This window comes from Cynocephalus volans, chromosome 6 (assembly GCF_027409185.1).
Source record: "Cynocephalus volans isolate mCynVol1 chromosome 6, mCynVol1.pri, whole genome shotgun sequence".
NCBI lineage: Eukaryota > Metazoa > Chordata > Mammalia > Dermoptera > Cynocephalidae > Cynocephalus > Cynocephalus volans.
In genome coordinates this window covers 18919289-18936433 of record NC_084465.1, presented here as the reverse complement: position 1 = coordinate 18936433, position 17145 = coordinate 18919289, and the positions used below count along the sequence as shown (strand labels likewise).

The window sequence follows — 17145 nt, the reverse complement described above, 5'->3', positions numbered from 1 at the left end:
ACATAGATGTTTGTGTGTTGTGTCTGGCGTGCCATTTATACTACATAAAATATAAAATGATTATACAATCAAAAAGGACTGCCATATACCTAGTGCACCTAAGCAAATATCAGAATATCAGTGACTATCAGGTGGCCTCATGATGGAATAGATAAGCATCCATATCCTTCTGGGGCAAAATCCCACCTGAATCCCTCCCTATCCCTCCCCAGCCCAGGCATTGAGAGTTAGTGTCTAGGAAGTTCTGAGGGATAGGAGGGGTGTCCAAAACCTGAAACAGCTCCCTCAGTGTCCTGGCTTGGAGGGTGAGGAGGTGGTGGGATACAATGTTAGTAACTAGAAGTTCTACACATTTCATAAGGATATTTAAGGAGGATCATAAACTATCTCAAAGCCTTTTAAATATTAAAGTATAACATATATAAAAGACAGCCATATCAGCTAAAACTCCTAAACTTTGAGTAAATACCTATTTGTTTACAATCTTTTACCTAAGTTTTGAGGGTTGTTCATGGGGCTCTGGCCTAAACAGAAAAAAAGAGAGAGAGAGAATATTAATTGTCTCACTTTTCTTTCTGTGTAATAATTGCTACATTACAGAAAGTTTATTTATTTTGCAGGGACGAGAAGACATTTCTGAAATTCCGTTTTATCTACTGGCCCAGGAACACAAAAAAGGGAGGCTTAGAATGTTTTCTGGGGCTGTGTAATTTCTAACTTTACCATTAAATTACACGAAAAAGCCTTCCTTATCTCTCTGGGGAATTTAGTCTAATACCCAACAACCCTTTGATGTTTGAAATATTTCCACATAAAAACAAAATGTATGCTCTTCATACAACCAGAAGTTAGAGATAATGGAGAAATGAAAAGTGAATTAAACCAAGACAAAAGTTTATAGAAGAGTAACCCATGTCACCCATCAGTCCTGGAATAGCTTTACTGTCTGTGCACAGCAGGGGCGGGCTGGGCCAGTTGCCGTCAGTCTGAAAGAGAAGAGCTGAGCTCACACGCAGAAGACTGGAATAGTGTGTAAGGAGCAAATACACAATATTAGTGCAAATGGACACAGCTGTGTGGGCTACACAAATGAAGAAATTAGAAGAGCCAGGACACAGTCAAGGCCCAATAGACTTAGCTGGAACGACCTTTACTGGGATCAAAACAGATCTTGAATAACAAGACAAGTACAATTAGGAAGGACTGATTCCCTAAGGGGAAGGTCAAAGAGGAAAATTAAATAAGGAATTCTTATTTCTGATAACAGTAGAGATAATGTCAGGACAGGCACGTCTCTTACTTCTGTGGAGTCTGGGAGAAAAGTACACATGAAACCAACATACCCACATCTTATAGGTTCTCCTCAGACTACCTCAAGCCAGGCAAACCCTGGCCATAAGATGCCCCCAACACCTGCTCCTTCCAGCTCCTTCTAAGGCCAGGTTTAATTTAGAATTCTTGGACTCCCTGGGATTCCTTGCCAAAATGTGATGGGATGGGCAGAACCACTTTGGGCCTAACCCTACTCCCTTCTCTTCCCATCCTTGGCTCTGCCCCACACCACTGGGGGCAAACAGTCCTCTGCGGGTCTTCTGGTGCTCCTATGTGTTCTGTGGGGTACGCCAAGATGCAAGGGCCCCAACTGTTCCTTTAAGTGGGCCACCTCTTCAGGTTGTTTATGAAGCTGGTAATCTGGAAAGATAATGTCTCCAGCTGGGCAAAAAGCAGGCTTCTTTACTGCTTGCAATAAAAGCAGTGGTTTCTCCAAGCTCCAGGTTCCTTAGCTGTGACACACACCCACTGAGAGCACAGCATCCACCTGGATCTGGCCTGGAACTTGGGGTCAAGGAGAAGTGATGCTCCTGCTGCCTGCTGTGCTGTGAGTAATAAAGTCCTTTGTCTCTGACCCAGGAACCTCCTGTCTTCTATAAATATGGTCAAATTGAGCCCCAGACCTAACACCCTGTGAAGGATCTCAGGCACACATGTGCTCCAGTTCAAACTCCTTGTACAGCCCTCACAAAGAGCTGTCTTTGGCCAACCCAATGGCTTTAGGGGTGCCCACTGGTCACCTAATTTACCCTTCAGAGAACAGAATTGGTGTAGAAGTCCACAGAGGCCCTGGAAATTGGTTAAGGCCTTTTGGACAGGGAATTCCAGGAACCCACGTACCAGGGTATGGTCTAGAAGGGGCAGGGTGAGAGCTCCAATATTCACATCCCCGTGGTCCTGCTGACTGCTCATCCCATGGAGATGGTGTGGCTAGAGGAAAGCCGGAGCAGGGTCCTCTAACACTCTTGTCCAGGTCTAATGTTGGCCCTGTCCTGGGGCAAGCTGGTGGTCCTTGAAGGACAGAGGGGCATGGCAGCAAGAGAAATCAAGGTAATTATGAGTTTAAGAGTTAAATGCCTGAGTTCTAGTCCCTATCTACCTCTAAATGTTTACATAACTTTAACCTCACTGGGCCTCAGTTTCTTCTTCTGTAAAATAAAGTGATTAAGAGTTAAACAAAATGACCTCTAAAGTGCATTTAAAGTCTAAGTTCCTATGAGTCTATATATCAGGGCTGGAGGAGAGGGAATGTAGCTCATAGCCCTTCAGAGGCACAAGGACAAAATAAGGAATGAATGGAGCAAACTGAGCCACAAACACCTAAAACTGCTGGCCTGGGTGGTTTCTGTGCATCTCTTGTACAGAAGAAGAAAGGGGCAAAAGAAAAGGATTTCTCAGGAATGAGACCAGAGTGGGGCCATCCAGAAAATGCGTAGCTCAGAGAAGTGAATGATAAGCATAGAAAAGACAGGAAGATTCACCAGCAGCCACACACGGTGCTACCTGCTCTCTGGTAAGTGAAAATGTATTTTCTGATTGAGCATAGAAAGAAGGGCCCCCTGGGGTACCATCTCACTCCCATCTTACACATTTCTTGATGGCATACAATTAGTGGATCACCTTAGCAAAGGAAGTGTGAAGGTGCTTTCACACCATTTCAGCTCTGCTCCGAGAGGCTCCTGGAGTAAAGCTGAAGAAAGATGAAGCGGACTTCCTTATCTCTCCTGGCCCCATCTTCCAGTTTCCTGAGCTGAGATAAAAAGGTCTTTTCACCTAGAAACCAGTAATATGCTAGGTGCTGCGGCTGAGTCCAGCACATACAAAAAGATCCAGGAGTGACTCACAATCAGAGCACTAATTTTTATCTGAATAAATAGAAAAGTCCCTTGTGGGGTGTAGCTAAAGAACTGATAAAATGTAAAGAAATATCATTTTTCCTTAATTTGTTCCACAGTGAAATATCTACTTGCCTTGCCTACTGCATCATGCCGTATGAAACAAAGACACCCAAGGTTTCCCACCCCATTTCTGGTGACCCAGGATCCTGTTTGTTTATTACAGTAATTTCTATTCTGTTCTGCTTTCTCCACAGGGTAATAATAAGTAAGCATCAACAGAAACACAAACACAGGTGTGTGTTCACCTGACCCAACCTTGTACATAGTTCAAACACTGGGTCACTCACACAGTGTGATGTTACTAAAGTCCTCCCTTACCGCATGCCAAAAACATGACTCCCTGTGGATGGCTTTAGTGCAGGGGATTGCCAGTGTTTATATTATAGTCATTTTGGTTAGTGTGGTGTCCTCCGAGCAAGGAGAGGCTGCTGGCAGGAAACAGGAGGAGAAAAGGGGAAGAGGAGTTTCAGGAACCGTGGGTCCACCTCCCTTGTTTCAGCAAGAGCAGCTCTGCTTTTATTTATTTACCTCTCAAGCTGAAATACATTATAAGCCACTGGTCTTAGATATCATGACCCTAGGAGCTCCCTGATAAAATGATCTATGGGAAGATTACAGATGAATCAATTGTCAGCCATTACCACCATAAAAGCGTTGTCTACCAGAAGTAAGTTTTGAAGAGGAAGAAGAAATGGGAGGAGGACACACAGGGCCTCTGACGGGAAACCACAATGGAAGCTCCCGACAGTCAAGGACAGAGCAGCATGTGAGGGGAGGGTGGTGGGAGGGGGAACAGTGCCAGACTTTTCCTTCTTTATAAGGGAAATAAGCCAGATAGAGACAGACAAAGACTGTATCGTATCACTTTTACGTGAAATTTTTTTAAAAAGTCAAACTCACAGAAATAATAAAGTAGAGTGTGGTTTCCAGGGACTAGGGCTTAGGGGAAATGGTCAAGAGGTACAAACTTTCAGTTATAAGATGAATAAATTCTGAAGATCTAATGTACAACATAGTGACTATAGTTAATAATGCTGTATTGTATATGTGAAACATGCTAAGAGAGTAGATCTTAAGTGTTCTCACTAAAAATTTTTAAAAGGTAACTATGTGAGGAGATGGATGTGTTAATAAACTTGATGGTGGTAATCATTTCACAATGCACACTTATCAAATCACATTGTACAGTTTAAAAATATAAAACTTTATTTGTCAATTATATTTCAAAAAAACTGAAAACAAACAAACAAAAAATAAACAGAAGGCAGGAGCATTCCTGGGGTCCTAGGCAGGAGCTGCAAGCAGCACCCATTACCTGGAAGAAGGCAGGAGCATAGCCAGGGTCCTAGGCAGGAGCATCAGCCAGCACCCCATGCCCAGCAGAAGGTAGGAAAGCATACCAAAAAATACCACTTCTGCACAGTTGTTCCATTACAGCCACTACCACTGCAAGGGCAGCCTGCCACCACAGTAGCAGCCATGGTTGCTGTGTAGGTAGTCCACTGCCCCTTTGACTACATTGACACAAGGAGAGTCACCGGTGGAAAAAAAGAAAATAAAAGGAAGTCTCTCTCCTTAAAGCCCATGCCAGAGTAACAGAAGAAACAACTACTCTACCAGATGACCAGACATCAATGTAGAGATACTAAAAATATGAAAATCCAAGAAAATATGATACCATCAAAGGAATATAGTAATTCAAGTACCTAGTCGAGCAGGAAACCCTTGAAATAACTGAAAAACACTTCTGAGCACTGATCTTAAAAAAACTCAATGAAATGTGAGAAGAATCAGTTAGACAACATAATGAAACAAGAAAAATGTCCAGGATATGAAGGAGGAAATTTACAAAGAGAGTAATACCTTAAAAAAGAATGTGGCAGAACTCACGGAACAGAGAACTACTGAAAGAAATAAAAAACACAACTGAGAGATTAAGCAGCAAGTTAGGGCACAAAGAAAAAACAATTTCTGATCTCAAATACAGTCTTTCTAAAATAACCTAGGTTTATAAAAAAAAGGGAAAAAAGAGTTTTTAAAAAATGAAGAAAATCTAAGAGAGCTAGCAGACAACCTTAAGTGCACAAACATCCAAATCATGGGTGTTCCATAAGGGGAGGAGAAAGGAAAAGGCACGGAAAACTTCTTCGATGAAATAATAACAGAAAACTTTGCAGGTACAGGAAGAGACACAGGCCTTCAGATCCAAGAAGCTCAAAGATCCCCAAACAGATTCAATCCAAAAAGATCTTGTCTGAGACACATTCTCGTCAAACTGGCAAAGCTCAAAGACAAAGAGAGAATCCTAAAAGCAGCAAGAGAGAAGTGTCAATTCACATATAAGGGAGGCCCCATCAGACTAACAACAGACTTCTCAACAGAAACTCTACATGTCAGAAGAAAATGCAATGATATATTCAAAATGCTAAAAGAAAAAAACTTACAGCCAAAAATACTATACCCAGCAAAGCTATCCTCAGAAATGAGGGGAAAATAGTGTATTTCCCAGGCAAACAAAAACTGTGGGAGTTCACCATCACACAACCAGTCCTTCAAGAAATCCTCAAGGGAGTCCTGCATCTGGAATCTGAAAAATGATAATCATTACCACGATTACACAAAAAAGATATCCCATGTTCTTGGATTGGAAGAATTAACATTGTGAAAATGTCTACACTACCCAGTGCAATCTACAGATTCAATGCATTCCCTATCAAAATACCAATGTCATTCTTCCCAGAAATGGAAAAAACAATCCTAACTTCCATATGGAGCAACAAAAGACCCTGAAGAGTCAAAGCAATCCTGAGCAAAAAAATAAAGCCGGGGGTATAACACTACCTGACTTCAAATTATACTACAAAGCTACTGTAACCAAAACAACATTGTACTGGCATAAAAATACACTCACACCAGTGGAGCAGAATTGAGAACCCAGAAATCACCCCACAGGCTTACAGCCATCTGATACTGGACAAAGACAACAAAAACCTACATTGGGGAATAGACTGCCTCTTCAACAAGAGCTGCTGGGAAAATTGGATATCCATATGCAGAAGAATGAAACTAGATATGCACCTCTCACCATACACTAAAATCAACTCAAAATGGATTAAAGACTTAAGTGTAAGACCTGAAACTGTAAAATTACTAAGGGAAATATAGGTGAAACACTTCAGGAACTAGGTCTGGACACAGACTTTATGACCATAAGCTCAAAAGCACAAGCAGTAAAAGAAAAAATAAACAAATGGGAGGGACTGTATCAAACTAAAAAGCTTCTGCACAGCAAAGGAAATGATCAACAGAGTGAAATGACAACCTGCAGAGTGGGAAAAAATTTTTGCTAACTATGCATCTGACAAGGGATTAATATCCATAATATACAAGGAACTCAAACAATTGTACAGTGAAAAAACAAATAACCGAATTAAAAAATGGGTAAAGGAGCTGAATAAACATTTTTCAAAGGAAGACATACAAATGGTCAACAGATACATGAAAAAATTCGCAACATCACTAGTCATCATGGAAATGAAAATTAAAACTACATTGAGAAACCATCTCACCCCAGTTAGACTGGCTATAATCAAAAAGACGGTGAATAACAAATGCTGGCAAGGGTACGGAGAGAAGGGAATACTCCTGCACTGTTGGTGGGACTGTAAATTAGTACTACCACTATGGAAAACAGTATGGAGTTTTCTCAAGCAACTACAGATAGATTTTCCATACGATCCAGCAATCCCATTTCTGGGTATACACCCAGAGGAATGGAAATCATCAAGTCAAAGAGATACCTGCATTCCTATTTCCATTGCAGCTCTGTTTACAATAGTCAAGACATGGAACCAACCTAAATGTCCATTGATGGATGATTGGATAAGGAAACTGTAGTATGTATACACGATGGAATACTACTCTGCCATAAAAAAGAATGAAATTCTCCCATTTGCAACAACATCGATAAGCTTAGAGAAACTTATGTTGAGTGAAATAAACAAAGCACAGAGGGATAAATACCACATGTACATACTCACTAGTGGGAGCTAAGAGAGAAAGAAGGAAGGAAAGAAAGACCACAGTGGTGCATTGGACTTGCAAAGGGAGAGAACTTACCTTAGGATACAAGTGGAGTGGGAGGGGGGAAAAGGGGAAGGAGAGGGGGCTGGGGGAAAATTGGGTGGGGGACACAGGGTACAAACACAATTTGTGGTAATGGGCAAGCTGCCAGTATGAATCTGGCCTTCACATCTTGGACACGAGGGGTGACAACCAGCTCTGTATCTCATGAATATTCATAACAATAATAATAAAAAAAAGAATAAAACCCACTGGTAGAACAAAAATGCAAAAGGCAAAAAAAGAAATTAAATCTTACCACCTGAAAAAACCAACAAACATCAAAGACAAACAATAAAAAAGGAAGAAAGGAACAAAAGATATTTAAAATCTAAACAAAAATCAATTAAATGCAGGAGTAAGACCATCCTTTCAATAACAACTCTAAATACAAATGGATTAAACCATGCCCAAAAGACAAAGACTAACTGGATTAAAAAGCTAGACCCATCTATATGCCGTCTTCAAGAGACTCACCTCACCTGTAAAGATACACACTGACCAATAATGAAAGGATGGAAAAAGCCATTCCATGCAAATGGGAACCAAAAATGAGCAGGAGAAGCTATTCTTATATTGGATAAAATAAACTTAAAACCTAAAATCATAAAAAGAAACAAAGAAGGTCACTATATAGTGACAAAGGGATCTATCCAACAAGAAGACAATCATAAATACATATGCACCCAACACTGGAGCACCCAGATATAGAAAACAAACAGTATTAAGCCTAAGAAAGAGACATACCCCAATGTGATATTAATAGGGGACCTAAACATCCCCATCAGTACTGGACAGATCATGTAGGCAGCAAATCAACAGAGAAACACAGGATTTAAACTACACTTTAGACCAACTGGACCAGACAGATATCTATAGAACATTTCAACCAACAACTACAGAATATACGTTCTTCTCATCAGCACATGAACATTCTCCAAGAAAGACCATACGTTAGGTCACAAATCAAGTCTCAACAAATTTTTAAAAAACTGAAATCATTTCAAATATCTTTTCAGACCACAAGGGATTGAAACCAGAAATGAATAACATGCAAAACTCAAGAAACTATGCAAACACATGGAAATTAAACAACATGTCCCTGAATGACCTATGGGTTCAAGAAGAAATTAAAAAGGAAATCAAAAAATTTCTTGAATCTGGGCCAGCCTGTGGCTCACTCGGGAGAGTGCGGTGCTGATAACACCAGGGCCACGGGTTCGGATCCTATATAGGGATGGCCGGTTGGCTCACTGGCTGAGCGCAGTGCTGACAACACCAAGTCAAGGGTTAAGATCCCCTTACCGGTCATCTTTTAAAAAGAAAAAAAAAAAAAAATTTCTTGAATCTAATGAAAATAAAGACACATCATACAAAACCTGTGGGATACTGCAAAAGCAGTACTAAGAAGGAAGTTTATTGTAATAAACACTCACATCAAAAGAATAGAAAGATTTCAAATAAACAACTTAATGCTACAACTCAAAGAACAGGAAAAACAAGAAAAATTCAATTCCAAAAATAGTAGATAGAAAGAAATAATTAAGATCAGAGCAGAACTAAATGAAATAGAGACCCCAAAAAGATAAAAAAAAGATCAATGAGACAGAAAGTTTGTTTTTTGAGAAGATAAATGAAATAGACAAACCATTAGCTAGGCTAACTAAAAAAAGAAGAGAGAAGACCCACAGAACAAAAATTAGAAACAAAAAAGGAGATATTACAACCAATACCACAGAAATACAAAGACTTGGTTAGAGCCTATTATAAACAACTACATGCCAACAAATTTGAAACCTGGAGGAAATGGATAAATTTTTGGACACATACAGACTATCAAGACTGAACCAAGAAGAAACAGAAAACGTAAACAGACCAATAACAAGCAACAAGATTGAAGCAGTAATCAGCAGCCTCCCAACAAGGAAAAGCCCAGGATCAGATGGCTTTACTGCTGAATTCTACAAGACCTTTAACGAGGTATTAATACCAATTCTCTTCAAAACATTTCAACAAATTTAAACAGAGGCCATTCTCCCAAACGCATTCCATGAGGCCAGCATCACCATTACATCAAAACTAGACAAAGATACAAGAAAAAAAGAAAACTACAGGCCAATATCCTTGATGAACACAGACTCAAAAATCCTCAAGAAAATATTAGCAATCAGAATACAGCAGCATGTCAAAAAAAAAAAAAAATTATACACCATGATCAAGTGAGATTCATCCCAGGGATGCAAAGATGGTCCAATATATGCAAGTCAATAAATACACCACATCAACAAAATCAAGGACAAAAACCACATGATTATCTCAACAGATGCAGAAAAAGCATTTGACAAAATTCAATATCCCTTTATGATAAAGATTCTCAGCAAATTAAGTACAGAAGGAAAGTATCTCAATACAATAAAAGCCATATAAAACAAACCCAATGCCAATATCATCCCGGATGAACAGGAACAAGACAAGGATGCTCACTCTTACCAGTCCTATTTAATACAGTATGTAATAGTAGCCAGAGCAATCAGGCAAGAGAAAGAAATAAAGGGCATCCAAACTGGAAAAGATGAAGTCAAACTATCCCTTTCTGTAGATGACATGATCTTATATACAGAAAAACCTAAAGACTCAAAATGAATTAAAGACCTATGTATAAGTTCTGAAACTATAAAACTACTAAAAGAAAACACAGGAGAAACACTTCAGGAAGTAGAACTGGGCAAAGACTTTATGAGTAAGACCCTAAAAGCATTGGCATCAAAAGAACAAATAAACAAATGGGATTATATAAATGTAAAAAGCTTCTGCACAGCAAAAGAAACAGTTAACACAGTGAAAAGAAAACTTACAGAATGGAAGAAAATATTTGCTAACTATGTACCCAGCAAGGGATCAATACCCAGAATAAATAAGAAACCCCAACAATTTAACAGTAAAAAAATAAGTAACCTGATTAAAAAATTGGGCAGAGGAGCTGAATGGGCATTTCTCAAAGGAAGATACACAAATGGCCAACATACATATGAAAAAATGCTCAGCATCACTAAGCACCAGGGAAATGCAAATCAAAACCACACTGAGATATCACTTTATGCCAGTTCAACTGGCCATTATCAAAAAGACAGACAATAATAACAAATGCTAGCAAGAATGTGGAGGAAGGAGAACCCTCCTACACTGTTGGTGAGACTGTAAATTAGTGAAGCAATTACGCAAAACAGTATGAAGCTTCTGCAGACAACTAGGGATAGAACTGCCACATGATCCAGCAATCACACTGCTGGATATATACCCAAAGGAATGGAAACCATCATGTCGAAGGGATACCTGCACGCCCATGTTTATTGCAGCTCTGTTTATAATAGCCAGGAGTCAGAACCAATCTAAACGTCAATCGACAGTTAACTGGATAAGGTAAACATGGTATATATACACATTGGAATACTACTCTGCCATAAAATGGAATGAAATTCTGCCACTCACAGCAACATAGATGAACTTGGAGAATATCACGTTAAGTGAAATAAGCCAGGCACAGAAAGAGAAATACTGCATATCCTCAGTCATAAGTTGGAGCTGAAAAAATAAACAAACAAAAAAAGAAAGAAAGATACAACAATCACAATAATTCAATGAACTTTCAAAAGGAGAGAATGGAACTGAGGCCACCAGAGGTAGGAAAGGGGGAGGTACGGGGGCTAGAGAGAAATTGGTAGGGGGCCACAAAAATTATTACATTGTGTAATGATAAATGTAGCAACAACAAATAAATGATTTTAAAAAATAAATTAAAAAATAAAACAAACAAACAAAATCCCTGGCTACATTCAGCAACAGCAACCTGTTAGGGATAGCTTAGATACCAATATCATCTGGTAGATTTTTTAAATGGAGGTTCAAATAAAGATACTGTAGAAATATATTTACTGACATGAAAATATCTCCAGTGTATTTTGTTAAATCGAAACAGTTCTTAACAAAGGAATATGTACAACATAAATACATATAAAATATTCCAAAATGTAAAGATACCTCTAGTGAAAGGGTTATGATTATTTTTCTTTTTAAGCTATATTTTATAATTTTTTTTTTTACAATGGGTATATGTTACATGTGCATCTTGTTTTAAGTTTAAAAAATAAGATAAACAAGTGGGAATACATCAAAGCAAAAAGCTTCTACACAGCAAAGGAAACAATAAAAAAAATCCAAAATATATGAGGAACTCACATGACTCAATAGTTAATAAAACAAATATTTCAATTAAAAATGGGCAAGGGACCTGAATAGACATTTTTCCAAAGAAGGCCAACAGGTATATGAAAAGGTGCTCAACGTCATTAATCACCATGGAAATGCAAATCAAAACCACAATGAGATATGACCACACACCTGTTAGGATGGCTACTACCAAAAAGACAAAACCAAACAAGTGTTGGTGAGACTGCAGAACATTGGAAACCCTTGCACACCATTGGCGGAAATGTAAATTGGTACAACATTATGAAAAATGTTACAGAAGTTCCTCAAAAAACTAAAATCAGTACTACCATATGACTCAGCAATTCCTCAGCTGGGTATATATCCAAGGAAATGAAATCAGCACCTCGGAGAGATACTGTGCTCCCCTGTTCCTTAATGGTGAAATGTTTTACCTTAGAAAAATATTCTGTTAATAATTCAAGAAAGTATTGAATTTTATAAAGATATTCCTAAACTCCTAATGTGTTGATCTATCTAGGCAACGACTATAAATTGCTGATAACCAGATAACCAGGTATTAAGTACCTCCCGATGGCAGAATGTGGTGGAACTTAAGATTTCTTACCAAAAAAAAAAAAAATATATATATATATATATATATATATATATATATATATATATATAGTCTGTAATAGACATAAGACTGTGTTAAATGGCACCACAAGGATGTTATAGGTAAATTGAGACTGTGGGACTCTATAGGACAACTGACTGAGTTCTTAGTAACAAGAACGGAGATGGAAGAGGACCTATAGAGAAAAAGACATGTAATGGGCATATCTACCAGTTTTAACATATGGACCTTATTTGGATATATGATTCAAACAAACAAGCAAAATAAAAATGTTCAAGATAATCAAGGGGTGAATGAATGAATGAACAAATGAATAAAATGGTACAGCACTGTCACTCCAGAGAGGTGTAAAGAGACCCCTTCCCAGGCAAGGTTGCCTTGGGGCTCCCTCCCAGGCAACCACTTTGCCCCAGCACAGCCCTGCTGTGCCTCTGCTGCCCCCGTGTGGCTGGCAGAAGGCCTGACGCTGGAGCCCCTGGACAAAATGGAACCTGGACACAATTTCCAAGGTCATCTTTGCTAGATTCCTCTCCCCCTTTCACCAATTCACGGCCAGGATTTGCCCCACTCACAAACTTCCATAGGATTTGTCCCATTCGTGAACTTCCATGGGCTTCCATGGCAGCAAGTGCCAGGACAGGTGCCAGGAACTCCAACCTGCTCAGGATTCTAAAGAGATGGCTACAGGCTCTGGCTGGGAAAGCAAGATCCAGACAACCAGAAAAGCCTCAGGAAACCCCCCTGACAGGAGTGAAGGTGGAGATTAGAAGAGGTGAAGCTTCGGGAGGCTAATGGCCAAAGGGGAGCAGTGAAACCAGAATCCTACAGTGGCATCTGACAACAGCTCCTTTGCCTCAGGAGACCAAGGGAACGCCACACCAAGCTGGTGACGTTTCCTCCCTGAAGGCAGTCTGTCTACAGCACTCGAGGTGAACTGCCCTTGACCTGCTACCTGAGCACATGTTCCCAGAAATGCAGAGGGAAACTCAGTGGGATCCCAATGTCCAATATGCCCACTGATGGTAGTTTTAACTTATAAGTGCATTAGCTTGCTGTTTGAGCAACAATAGTGGGAAGATAAAGGATATGGAGGTCAAATTCAATGTCATTATCAACACACAAAGAGATTTAACCTGATCCCTTAACATTTGCAAAATTGTTATTAGGCATTCATGTTGACCCTTAAGAAGGTTAATTAATATTTTCTTACCCCAAAGCCAATTTTTCTCTGCTTGATTTGTTGGATCTATAACACTAAGGGTGACAGGATTCCCTGACTAAAGCATACTTTAATTTTCAGAGCATAGGTATGCACCAAGTACGCACACAAACACACATATTCTGGATGAAACTCCCAGACAGCCAGTTTCTGTATCCTGTACCTTAACCCCGTTCTTATCCCTTCACCACTTGCATATGACCCACAGTTAAAGCTCAATATGCTCTTCCCATATTGATGCTCCAGACGGCCTGCATTCAAATGTAACTCTAGCATTTCCTGTGTGACGTTGGACAAATCACCTAACCTTTCTGAGTCTCAGTGACCTCCTCTATGTAATGGGGATAATAATCGTACCACTTCACAGGACTAAATGAGGTAATATCTGCAAAGTGCTTAAAACATCACCTGGCACAGCAAGCACTAGAGGAATTCATTAACTCAGTCCCATAGTTATCTTTTCAAAATGGGTTTGAAATGCAATTCATTAATTTTTTAAAACTAATTTAAAAAAACAAATTTTTTCTCTTTTTTTAACTAAAAAACACCATTTACTATTACAATTAGGTGACAATGAAGTGGCCAGTGCTTCCTTGTCCATCTCTAAAGTCTGGTGTCATTTTTAGGAGAATCAGACTTACTGACTTTATTCTCCTCCCAGCCTTATAATAGTCCTTGTCACGATCAGCCTTTTCAACAAACTTACATCATCTAGAAAAGTAAAGAACATGCGTGTGTGTGCAGGTATGTGTGTGCCTGTGTGCATATGAGAATGTATGTGCATATATGTATGTGTGCATGCATATGAGGGTGTATGTTCACGAGTGTGTGAGCATGCGTGTGGTGTGACAGGAACAGGCGGGCGGAGTTCAGCTGTCCTGAGCGTCCTGGCACAACTATGCTTTTAGTGTGATCTCCTCCACTTGCCTTCCATCACTGGCCCTGGATTCTGCCCTCGTCTTTCCCCACTTTCCATTAGGCAGCTCAGTCAGCTCGCACCCCAGTGACACTTACCTATTGGTGTTCTCCAGAACCTCCACCTTCTTCCGAAGCTCTAAGTTCTCAGTTGAACAAGACTCCACCCTACAGAGGAGAGAGAAAGAAGAAAGTTAGCTATTATCAGCAGAGCGAATGTTAAACCAGGAGCTAAAGATGGACTTAAGTGAGATTAAAGATATAAGGAAAATCCGCTACTCCAGGGAGGTGAGGGAAAGAGCCTGACCAGTGTGAGTTAGAAAGAACAGTAAAGAGACAAAAGAAAAAAAAAAATAGAGGGAGTTGAGTGACAAGTGCCTCAATAATGGGAGATGAGTAGGGACTGTACAAAGCATAAACCTCTTTTAGGGTGTCACAACCTTGTTTCTCTCTCAGACTCTTTCCTGCTGTTCTCAGTGCCCATCAGACTTTTCCCTCTATGCTACAGGGATTCAGATGCTATCAGCTGTACTCTTGGCCAGCAGGACTGATAAGAAGCCATGGGGCTTGGGTGGGGGAAAAGAGAACAAAAACCCAGGAGCTCAAGACAAAGAATGCATGTCCCAAAGAGGCAGTACAGAGATTTTCATAGAAAAAGCTGGACCCTGGGTACCTATGGAAAATGACAGAGCAGAGTGGGACTACTTAATGCTAAATTAGCAATACTTAAATCTGGTGACAGAACCACTAAACTTTCAAAAGGAACGTCTAGAATCAGCCAGAATCCACTGACCACTCCTTTCCCCAGATATACATGAATGCTCGTTTCTAGGTCTGGGGCCGCATTCCCATGTTTAAATGATATTAGTCTGTCAGCTGGAAAACTATTTTCTAGGGCTAATACAAAATTGTACTTAATTCATATTTTTCTGACAGTCCTCCTGATGTTTCAGGCTTTTCAAGAGAACAAAGGGTGCCTTCAAGTGTTCTGTAAGTCACTCACCTATCGAGTGAATTGCAGTGGACAGAAAATGCAGAGCGCCAATCAGACTCATTTCACTCAGCGTGTGCTCTCTCCGGGGCGTGAGGGAGTGTGCCAGGGGGACTGATTAAGTGGCACTGCTCCTTTGGGCCGAAACAGTGCCTCTCTCCGAGGGGTTGCAGGAATGTTAATATTTACACTTGTTTGAAAGGAAGCCTCCAAGGACTCAGGGATCCTTGGCTGCAAATGGTGTGGTTCAAACGCCTACTGACTGAGTGTACTTACAAACTTCCCCCCAAATAACCACTAGGTGGCAGGCAAAATACAGCTGATAAATCTACAGGCTTTCAAGGTGTCCAGAAAGAATTTACGTGCTTCTCACAGATTCTTAGCACACTCACATTGCTCTATGTATACTGCCCAATGAACACAACCGGTTTGTCAGGAGGCTTACTTTTTCTCCAAGCTGTCCATGTATTCTTTCTTCTTCCTTCTACTTTCCTGGGCAGAAATCTGAGAGATAAAGGGGGGTGGGGGGGGATTAATTTGCAGCTCTGCAAGTAAACCAGTGACACGTAAGCGGAAGACAGGAAGCCCTTAGCACAGAAACCACCAAAGCCCTGCTCACCTTTGTGGCCGCTTGCTGTGTGTTTAGCTTCCATGCTCACCTACTAATCACCTCTTCTGTTCTCCCTGGTTTCAACCAGATGATGCTCTCACCTACTTCCCAACAAACTGGGCCCTCAGTGGAAAGGACACTGGACCAGGAGCCAGAACAGAACATGTGGGTCCAAACCATCCAGTGTGGTCTCAGATAAATGATTTTAACATTCTGGACCTCAGTCGGGCTTGGTCTTGTATGAGGGGTCTTCAAAAAGTTCATGGAAAGACTCATATTATCTTTCACTCTAATTTTTCTACAAACTTGTAAAAATACCCTTGTATAGCGCAGCGTAATAACTACCCTCTTGCCGTCTGTCTATCTGTGTCATCTCTCTCCTGCTCTGCCTGTGTCTGAGCCATGCTCCTGGGCCTCACCAGCCCTGCTCAGCACTGGAGGGGCCTAGGAGAGGAGGCAGCTGAGCCCAGATAGAGACCAGTGGACTGCAGATTTCTTTTTATCACAAACTCCTATTAAGAAAAAAAATTCAAGCAAGCACCCTGAATATGCTTATATTTATTTATAAATTATGTGCACATCTACTAGAGGAAAATACTGTATACACCATAAAACTGAAATTTAAAAGGCACCAATAAAAAACAATACACATTAATGGACGTTCTAAGGTCTTCTTCCCTCCCCTGAATAGACTGTCTTGGCACCAAGGAGTATAAACTCTGACTTGGGAATCCACTGGCCTAGGGTTGGATGAAAGGGGCTGGAAGATGGGGCAAGTGGTCAGTCTGCTCCTTCCCTGAGCCCAGGGGAAGAAAAGGGCTGCGCCTTGGTCCCCACAGTGGGACAGGTCAGTGTTGGCCACGGGAAGGAAGGCAGGACATGCGGACTCAATTCTGTTCCCTGTTTCTGCTCACTGAAGTGCTCACCTTATTCTTGATTTTCCTCCGGATTTTCTTCAGGGCCTTCTCCTCTGATTTTGTTAGGGGCAATTTGGTGGGGATGGGATAGCCCTCAGCAATCAGAGTCCGCTTCTCCTCCTCTGTCAGGACCAATGGGCCTGACCCCTGCAGTTTCTGCATGGACCAAGGAGCAGAAAAGGGTCAAAGAAGAGTAACTGGGCACAATGAAGAATCACCTCCAGACTCCGGGGTGAGGAGAGTCTGTACTAATGTCTTACAGATGGCTCAGAGGAAAGGCCTCCCATCTGCTTTGGGT

At 40.6% G+C, this 17145-nt stretch overlaps 1 protein-coding gene across 2 annotated transcripts in view; it reads right to left on the bottom strand.

Annotated features, from left to right (window-relative positions):
• CREB3L2 (cAMP responsive element binding protein 3 like 2) overlaps nucleotides 1-17145 on the bottom strand; it is a 127892-nt gene that overhangs the window by 19033 nt on the left and 91714 nt on the right. For both annotated transcript variants that reach the window (XM_063099932.1, XM_063099933.1), the window contains exons 6-8: nucleotides 16857-17003; nucleotides 15766-15824; nucleotides 14429-14497 (exon numbers count right to left, since the gene is read on the bottom strand). In XM_063099932.1, coding sequence (XP_062956002.1) covers nucleotides 14429-14497; nucleotides 15766-15824; nucleotides 16857-17003 — 275 coding nt within the window. The remainder of the gene's footprint in view (nucleotides 1-14428; nucleotides 14498-15765; nucleotides 15825-16856; nucleotides 17004-17145) is intronic.